At 34.8% G+C, this 9,723-nt stretch overlaps 1 protein-coding gene across 1 annotated transcript; it reads left to right on the top strand.

Annotated features, from left to right (window-relative positions):
- The first annotated feature begins 655 nt into the window (after nucleotides 1-655).
- Nucleotides 656-9,275, top strand: LOC145611728 (la-related protein 6A-like). Its single transcript, XM_081667087.1, has 11 exons — nucleotides 656-941; nucleotides 1,986-2,067; nucleotides 5,218-5,312; nucleotides 5,578-5,643; nucleotides 5,718-5,797; nucleotides 5,892-5,976; nucleotides 7,632-7,679; nucleotides 7,778-7,846; nucleotides 7,908-8,039; nucleotides 8,689-8,776; nucleotides 8,911-9,275. Exons 1-11 carry the CDS (start codon nucleotides 753-755, stop codon nucleotides 9,030-9,032), a joined length of 1,056 nt encoding a protein of 351 aa, XP_081523213.1. The 5' UTR covers nucleotides 656-752; the 3' UTR covers nucleotides 9,033-9,275.
- The last annotated feature ends 448 nt before the right edge of the window (nucleotides 9,276-9,723 follow it).

Genomic DNA, 9,723 nt, shown 5'->3' with positions numbered 1-9,723 from the left:
TGAGAATTACATAAAGTTAACCAAATAAAACATAGGAGATTTTATGGTAAATACAAATTCCTTTATGCATGTAAGCCAAAAATAACTATAGTAGACCTCCTAATAATTAGGAAGTATAACTTAATATTCGTATGCAATCAAACGAGTCCTTAGATAGTCAGTTTGTCACACATGCAAGATGATATGAAAAATGATCTACAACTCTACAAGACCGTCTTTCATAAGATTTGTGGACCTACAAGACCGTCTTACTTAAAAAATTATGTAAACCTAGCTATAGCACAAACCGCGAAGGTCGGGTTGACTCGGGTCTATCGTCAGCTCGTCACTAGTCCGGGCCAAGGGAGTAGTAGTCGGCTAGTCAAGTCCTATATTAACTATTAAGGGCCTGTTCATATTTACTGAATTGAGCTGAACTGAACTGAACTAAACTGATTGGAACTGAACTGAACTGAACTGAACTGAATTGATTGGAACTGAACTGAACTGAATTGAGCTGAAATGAATATTTTATGTGAGAGAGAAATTAAGAGCTAAACTGAACTGAACTGACCTGATTGGAACTGAACTGAACTAAACTGAACTGATTAGAACTGAAATTAAGTAAATGTGAACAGGCCCTAAGTCACAAAACGCACGCCACCGAAGTGAGAGAAAGAGAGAGCAGAAGCAGAAGAAGAAACAGGCGGGAACTTGTTTTTCGGTTTTCTTCCTTCACCTTCTTCTCTTCTTCCCCCTTTCTCTCTCCTCCCATGGCCGCCTCCGCCGCCGAAGGGATCCCAACCACCGACCCTTCTCATCCGTCGGAGATCGTCGCCGTCGCTACTTCCGCCGATGAAGTTCCCGTGCTCCGCTCATCTTCGCCCTCTGATGACGAACACCTCCGCTCTCAACCCGTCGATTCTTCCGTTGAAGAGCTCCGCGCTAAGATCATCAAGCAGGCTAGTCTTTGTTTTTGCTCCTTTTTTTAACTTTATTTTGTTTGATTGTGATTTTGAATTTGAATTTGACAATGTTGCATTTCAAAGATTGTTTAGGGTTCATGTTTTTAGGGTTTGTGGATGTTCATTTCTGAAATGATTAATTTGAGATGGGAATACTTTGCGTACTACGTATTTGGTTCGGTTTTAGGTTATGATTAGGGTTTGAGATTATAGGTGATTGAATTGACTGGAGAAGATTAATTGAATCATCAAGCAGGCTGGTCATTAATTTGAAATTGAAATGTTGGGTTTTTTATTTAATAAGTTTGTTTTGGGATTTTTGATGTTCATATCTGAAATGATTGAGTTGAGAAGGTAATGGTGTATTTTAGTAGGAAATTACATTGTCACATTGCATAGTGCATACTACTTATTTGGATGTAGTTTATGCTTAGGGTTCAAAACTAAAGATAATTGAATTAAATAAAAAAGATTATTTATTTATGAATCATGTATAACAAGCCAAAAAAATCACCTGATTCTAATTTCTATTATTTTATGCTATATATAAAAAATAAATTGAAATGTTAGACTTTTTTATGGTAAACATCAGGTGGTTTAGGGTTCATATTCTTAAGGGTTTGTTCTGTTCACCTTATTTTCACTTATTTCAGGTTTAATAAGTTCATAAGTTCAGTTCAGGAAAAATAAGTTCTACTAAGGGTTGCCCAACTTCAAATTACAACTAAAATAAGTTCAGATAAGTTAAGTTAAGTTCAGATAAGTGAAAATCAGGTGAATACACACCCTTAGGGATTTTAGATGTTCATTTCTGAAATGATTGAGTTAAGAAGGAATATGAATTGTCACTTTGCAAACTACTTATTTGGATCTTATTTATGATTAGGGTTCGAAATTATAGATAATTGAATTTAACGAGAGAAGATTATCTATTTTTCCCCAAAAACGTTTTTTTTTTCAATGTTTTGCAAAAAAAAAAGTACTTACTATTTTAAGTAGGTTGCTGTTATGTTATTCTGAAGCTTTTTGGTGGTTTTACAGGTTGAGTATTACTTCAGTGATGAAAATTTACCAAATGACAAGTTTTTGTTGAAACAAATGAAGAAAGACAAAGACGGGTTTGGTAAGTGTTGATAATGATTGCTCTTGACCATTTTTCTGCAGTCTGATATGGGTTAGCTGATTCTGATGCTGCTTCATTATGTATCATGACTGATGATGCCCTCTTTTTGCTTGATGTTATATTACTCATTCTGATTTGTGAATTTGCAAGGAACTTTATACTACTATTAGAAAAAATTCATTCGATAGCACTCTATAAGCTGTCTCAGCTGTAAATCTGCAAGGATAGAGATGAAAAATGATGAAAGTATACAGGTACTTGTGACAGACCACCTTGCCCGGATGTTTCTCCTGGCGCGCCCAAATCACTTGTGGCTGCGCCGAGCTCTTGGGTGGGTGTCCAGTCTGAATGAGCTGTAATTAATTACTATCTGATTTCATCTCTGCTCTTGTATGCTGAGGTCCATTAAGTAATTACGAATTTATTTAGTTGGTTTAAGTATTGAATTTGTGCTACATCAATTGGATTTTGTGGATTGATCTAGTTGTTGAACTAGACCATTTACTGATTTCCCCAAAAGACAAACAAATAACGTAAACATGATGTTTTTTGGGCATATCAAATAAATCTGATTAGGACAGAATTTTCTTCACTGAATGTCTGAATCACCTAAAGCAGGGTCCTTTTTAACCTGAAAACTATAACCCAAGCTTGATCAGCATCCTTGAATGACCTCAAACTAAACTAAAATTGAAATATGGTTAACTAGACCTGATGATGGCCAAACTGTTTTTTTTTTTAAAATGATTCATTCTAACTAAAAATGCAACAGACCAAACCAAATACAGATAACCTGAACGCAAATAGAACTGGACCAAGCCTACTCTCATACGATAATTGACATGATAGCAAAAAGTTTTTTCTTTTTATAACTTTTAATTTTCCTTCTTAGTACTTAGTATGCATATGGCACATTCATAATATATTTTTGTTTATATTTCCCGTCCTCTTGAAGTAACAGCTTTGTTAAAAAACTTTCAATTTTTTATGTTAAGATGATCAACTACATATGCACTTCAAGACATGAGTGCAGTTACGGTTTCATAAATATAGAAAAGACCATCAACTCATCAAACACTTAATCTATCATTGTCTAATGTCTATGAAATCTTTTGTTTCCACCGCGGAGGTAAAAGTTAAAACCCAGTCATTCCATTACAGAACAATCATTATTAAACAGATTCTGGATTTGTCGTTCCACATAACTTTGTTACATAGTGTCTCGACAAAAATCATGTATTTTTTCCTCGTCATTTATAGAAAAAACTCGTGGCTGCAAAGCAAACTCCCTATCGCGGTAACAGTTGCGTTGTTGTGGAAATGGCTTGTAATGGACGAATAAAACGGATCACGGTAAATGTGGTGTTAGGTTTTTTTTCACAAAAATTCACATTAATGGGTTTAAGCATTTTTAAGTTTTAAGAGTTTCAGAAGTATTCTATTGAAATGTATCTAAATAGAAGTGGGTAACATATTTGGTGAACAAAAATTATTCAAAATATTATGTTTTATAGATTACATAATTAAGTTTGAATCAATTAAAATAAGAATGGATGTAACTGGTAATAAATGTTCTAATGTAGTGAGTCATTGTTACTTTACGAACAATGCAGGAGATGTAATTTTTGTTGTGGTGTTAAATTGGGGTTTTGTGGAACACCAAATCCAAAATTCGTTACAAAACAACTGTTGTTTTTCATTGTTATCTATAATGGTGCGTTAGAACATTTATGTTTTGAACCATTACATCTGTAATTTTAATTAAAATGCCCATAAATGTTATAGTAATCAATAAAGTAGTTTTTAAAACATGATACTTTAAGTAATTTTATGTTTAACAAATATGTTACTCACTTACCCATATATGATAGATTTGATTATATTACGCTGAAAGTATATTTTGAAACTTAAATAACGCCAAACAAGACTTAACCCCATAATGGATTTATTTCAAAAAATTCACACTGCGTCAGCCGTGTTCCATTCTTTATCTGTTACATTCCATTTCTGCGGCAATGGGACCGCAGAGGCAAAAGTGGGTAGGGTTTGAGTGGTTGATGAGATTTAAGATGAATGAATTGATCACCTCTTCAAAGCAGCCAATTGCGAGTCATAACCACAGCTTTGGTTTTGTGAAAAGATGCCCCTGTTATCACATAAACCACAGAACTGAAATTGTGTACTTACTGATAAACGAAGGAGAGACATAACTTGAGGCTTCAGTTTTTTTCCTTTTCCAAATTATAGGAAATGGGCAACATAAGCTGATCAGCTTTGCAGGCATTAAGCCCAAGAAAACTTTCTAAAGATTGTAAGTAATTTATCTTTTGGGGCCTATTATTGGTAATAAGAAAATTACTTCCTCTGTTTATTTATTACATGCATCACTTTTAATTTCACAGATTCCTAGGCAATTTTTGAAGGTGAAAGAGATAGAGAGAAAGAAGAAAGTGAACCCATGTGATGTGAGAGAGATAGAGACAATTTATTTACTAAAAAAGAAAGTGATGGATCTAAATTGAAACTTCCAAATATAGAAAGTGATGCATCTAAACAAAAACTGAAGAAGTATTATAGATTACCAAAGAGATATTGAATACCAGTTCCTTACTTCCATTACATCAAGTCATTAATCCTCTACTAACACTAGATTCATATTTTTGCATTAGTATCCCCTTCTCCATAATTTCTAGGAATTGTCCAGGGGTAACTCAGAGCATCATAGCTGTTTCATTTGCCAAGTTACTTTGAACTTGATTTTTCTAAACAAAATTTACAAGCTTTACTTTGATCCTCATATACTCTATTCTATCTCTGCTATCTGATGCTTCAAAGTCATAGTGTTGCTGTGTTGGTGGCTTTGGAACAATGTTCTGTTCTGCCAATTTGATTCTACACAGTTGAGAATTGCATCTTATCTTCAACGAGGCAATCAACCACACTTGCAGTCTAACTTTGACTAAAATTTTTTACCCGTGAATTGGCCCAAATAATTTTGATTTTCGTTCTTGCTGTATGCAGCATATTCTGCTGCTGCTAATCTATCCAATATTGAAGCTTATGTGTGCGTGTGTTTGCATCCTGTTTCACTTTGGTTATTGATTTTAATGCTTAAACTGCAGTGACTCAGAGGATTTATGCTTCTTGCAGTATCTATTTCGTTAATTGGTTCTTTTAGAAAGATGAAAAGACTTACAAAAGACATTTCATCAATCGTAGATGCACTGAAGGAGTCTTCACAGCTTGTAAGCTTTTGTCTTCTGTATCCTTTTGGATTTCCTCCTCTCTCTCTCTCTCTCTCTCTGTGTGTGTGTGTGTGTGTGTGTGTGTGTGTGTGTGTGTGTGTGTGTGTGTGTGTAAGTGTGTAAGTGTGTGCGCGAGCGCACACTTGCTTTTCTGTATGCTCTCTGGTTTTTTCACCGCCATGGTTTGCATGAATTTCGTTTGGTTGCTTAAAATTTCATGTGTTTGTTTTCTAGCTAACTAGCTGCATGTCATTATTTGATCTAGGTTTTGAGTTCAGACGGGAAGAAAGTAAAGCGACGACATCCTCTTCCATCAAACGAGGATTCCGAGGTATTTGATCTAGAAGGAAATTGTCTCTTCTTAATTTATCAGGAGTTTAATGAATCTAAATTACTGGGCTTTAGCTTTGTACAGTTGTTGTAGCAAATTTACCTGAAGACCACTCAGTGCAGAATATCCAGAATATTTTTGGTCTGGCTGGCAGGTAGTTTCTCCTATAGTCCTTGGTTCTTAAATGTAAATCATTCTTCTGGGTGGTGTATTGTTGCTCCTATATCTAATGTTACCTGTCTCTGTAGTATAAAGACTGTATCCTTACACGATCCACATGCTGCTGAGGATTCAGTGAAGAGAAACAAGGCCGAGAAACTGGTTAATGGCAAGGTAAAATTTGATGCTGGGCATATTTCTGCTGTGTATACTTGGGAACTAGTGATTCTGGTTGTTTAATTAATGCACCAATGCTATATGAGAACTTTATTATACTATATGAATTTTAATAATTCATTTACTTTATCTTTTCTTCCTTGAGGCTACAACTGGTTGCAACTGTGCAATTAAGTCTATTGACTTTTAGTTGGAAAAAATTAGCCGTATAACCCTTCCTTGATGTGAAATTGACCTTGTGGTCTTGTTTCCAGCCAATGGAAAGACCATTATTTTGCTTGAAAAGGTATGCTACAATAAATTTGGCTATAAGAACCAATTTATATCTTATTATCCTAAGAAAAAAATTCTATTGATGTTATACGTGCTCCTTGCAAAGTTAAGGATTAGTGTAATGAATGTGTAAACTTAGTACTATGTATATTCTTTAATGTATCCAATTTACTATACTACCTGCGGTTTCTATTATATGCAACTTTTTGTAATATTTGTGAGATATAAAAAATTACAAAGTTGCATGTATTACGAACCGGAGTTGGTATAAAAAAATAACCATACTAGTATCTAAAGTTGGTTCACTTAGTTGTGCCAGTAGGCTGGTTTTATTCCACCTTTTTGTTTGCACCAGGGATTCTGTATTGGATATCTCTACATGCCTGCTGAAACCAAAATTTTCATTAGACTATTCGAGGCATTAAATAAATGAGTTGCAATATCAATTATATATAGTTAAAATAGCATAATGATATTGATGATTGACAAGCGATCTACGCATCAAATTCAATTTATAAGCATAAAAGTTCAACACAAATTTGAAGAACTTGAACTTTTTAAAGGATTTCAGCTCATTATAATAGTGGTCAGTTAGGCTTTGATCTGGGAATCAATAACACATTTTCTTTAGGAATGGTTATGTAGGATGATTTAAAGTTGGTTTTACACTGAGAGATTTTATTGCATGTTGGGAAAGGTACTGTATTGGGTTATTTATCTCCAATTATAGGTGTAGCTATAAGACTTGGGGATAATTTTTTTACCTGTCGCACTTGTATGCGTATATCTTTATTTATAAGGAGGGATCACCTAAAATAAGGTGTTATGGTCCGATTATAAGGTCTGATTTGAAGTTGGAACTCTTCTGGTCTAGTCTTTTCTGATTTTGATCTTCTAAATTTACTAAACTTTGACCGTATATATACATTAACTAATAAGGGAAAAAAAATTATAGTGGGGTCTTGTTTGATATGTCTGAACTCTCAATGTGTATATTTACAAATATATCAATGTCCAGATCTTGGCCAAGGAGGAGATTTGATAGATGTTATTTTAATGGATGTTTTTAATTGATTAATTGGGATTTTAGGAATGTGGAAATCCTTGCAGTAGTGATTAGGTAGTATTGGATCCTGTTGCTTCATTTAATTTTACGCTCATGAAACTGGAAGAATAAACCGGGTTCTGAACTTGTCTTTACTGGTTAGCCCTAGCAGAGCAAATCTTTACTGCCACCTCACCATCACCACCCTACCACCTCCCATAACCTATCCAAATGCCCCTAATGTACTGATGTGTATTATTTCTGGCTTCAAGAAATGTATATACTGCAAATTGTACTTTGTGAATATTTACTTGGTATTCTAATATGTTCACAGATTTATGCACTTGTTGAGTATGAAACAGTGGAGGCTGCTGAGAAAGCTGTAAGTTGTCATAGCGATATCTTCTTCCTTAAGCAATTGGTGCTTTCAAGTTTCAATATAGCATGATATTGCCTGCTAATAACTTACTGTTTCCAAAGGTGGCTACTTTGAATGATGAAATGGATTGGCGAAATGGCTTACGGGTCCAACATCTTCAAAAGCGGAAGGTATGTCCCAACATTTTCTTCTGTGTCAATGAGAACTCTTTTAACTTGCATTTTTTCTTAGGGTAATGGTCTTGGACGAAAGGTCTGGAGAGAATCCGATTCTGAGAAGGGTGGCCTTGCTCGAGTGCATGTTTCAGCAAAAGGTGACGGTAAAAGTCATTCAAATGCGCAGCATGATGACCTTGATGATGAGGCAAGTTTTTAAGATATCGTATATTTGTGGTTAATATCTTCTAGATTGAAAGATCATTTTTATGAGCATGAAAGTGCGAAAGTGATACCATGGAATGAGGTGGGTTGGTCGATGTAATGTGTTATTTATTGAGTTAATCCTCATTTGGTTCAATCTATTCTAACATGGCTAATTACAAATCTAGAAAGCAGCTGAGAGCTAGTGCAGACTTGATAGCTCAACTCTTCACGCAGCCTCATTTTATACTGATATCCCAGTGGCTGCTTTATTTATTTTGAAAATTTTGGTGTCTTAAAAAAAAAAAAAAGAAAAGAAAATAAAAGGTAGCTTGCAAGCCTTCTAAATTTAGTTAAGTTAGCTCGGTGGTCATTGCTAATTTGCTATAGGGTATACTATTTGCAATTTGTTTTTTGTTTTTGTTGCTGTTGTGAAACCACATATTTGAGAATTGAGACCATGCTCTAATTGCTTGGATTTGATGTTAAATGAGGAAGTAATGTGTGTACTCTGACAAGAATCCAATTTTTTTGCCTTTTGCACTTACGTACATTCCTTGTTTTCTGTTTCAAGATAATCTCTTTTATTTTCATTTTCTTCCAAACAAAAAAAAGTTATTCATTTTTCTTATTTGAGCTCGCTTGTGTAATAGGATGGAGAGCACAGGTCCAAAGAAGGAAATGGACGAAAAGGGCGTAACCGATCTAAGGGGCAAAAATACCGTGGCAACATTGGCATGGGTGTGTAAACCCCCCCCCCCCAAGATCCTCATTTTCAATTTTCCCTTGGCAATATAGAAATAATCATTTTGCTTTTTTATGTTTGATTGGATGGTTTGATGAAATTGCTAATTAAAAATCTCTCAATCTATTAGGACATGGGATGGCTACTACTATTGAGTCCTCTAATAAGCCACCTCCTGGTCCGCGAATGCCTGATGGAACAAGAGGATTTACTATGGGGCGTGGACGTCTTCCTACGTCTTGCCACATTTGATGGAATTGTCCAACCAATATGGCAGCAATCTGAAAATGACATGTCTGTATTATATCAGCTAAACACTAATATACATTTCCTACCTTTTGGGGATGTAACATTGACGACCTAGCTTGAATTTCTTGTGGCATTGCGTGTGTTTGGGAAAGAGGAGTTGGGAATTTGTTTATCTATCTTTGAACAGATATGTTGTAATCTAAGATTGGCCAGTCCATAAGAAAGTCTTGCATAAGCTTCAATCAACTTTAAATCTTGTTGTGGACCTTGTGGGAGAACCTAAATCTAAGATCAATTAGTCTGAATTAGGAAAAGCTGAGGATTAAATGAGGTAATGTCTTCTAAGATAGGACAAGAACAAGATCATCCTTTAATTCTATCAAAGACTACCAAAGGATCTAGTTTCGGGGAGAATTTGTAAAACTTGGTTTCCATCGAGAAATAATTGGAGTTTTTTCGTATTTTCACCGGAGAATCTAAGAGAGAGACATTAGTGTCGAGATTCTAACCAAAAAATGAAACATTCCATGCCCTCGAAGAGTGCTTTGTCGTGCTAGGTCATTGACATTTTTTTGTCTTTATTTGACCCCAAGAAAGGCAAGAATAGATTGGATTGAAATGACTTTCCTATCAAGCTTACATTTACTTATTTTAGTAACACTTTATCAGACATTATATATCATTTTTTAGAACT

The sequence above is a fragment of the Chenopodium album genome, chromosome 24, assembly GCF_948465745.1.
Source record: "Chenopodium album chromosome 24, dcCheAlbu1.1, whole genome shotgun sequence".
Taxonomy (NCBI): Eukaryota; Viridiplantae; Streptophyta; class Magnoliopsida; order Caryophyllales; family Amaranthaceae; genus Chenopodium; species Chenopodium album.
This window is presented reverse-complemented; position numbering and strand designations above follow the sequence as displayed.

Bases quoted from the DNA above. Each gene is read 5' to 3' on its own strand.
- LOC145611728 (XM_081667087.1), top strand. From the start codon at position 753: ATGGCCGCCTCCGCCGCCGAAGGGATCCCAACCACCGACCCTTCTCAT. The intron at 8,040-8,688 runs GCAAGTTTTTAA...CTTGTGTAATAG, and splicing joins ATGATGACCTTGATGATGAG to GATGGAGAGCACAGGTCCAA. The intron at 8,777-8,910 runs GTGTGTAAACCC...TCAATCTATTAG, and splicing joins CCGTGGCAACATTGGCATGG to GACATGGGATGGCTACTACT.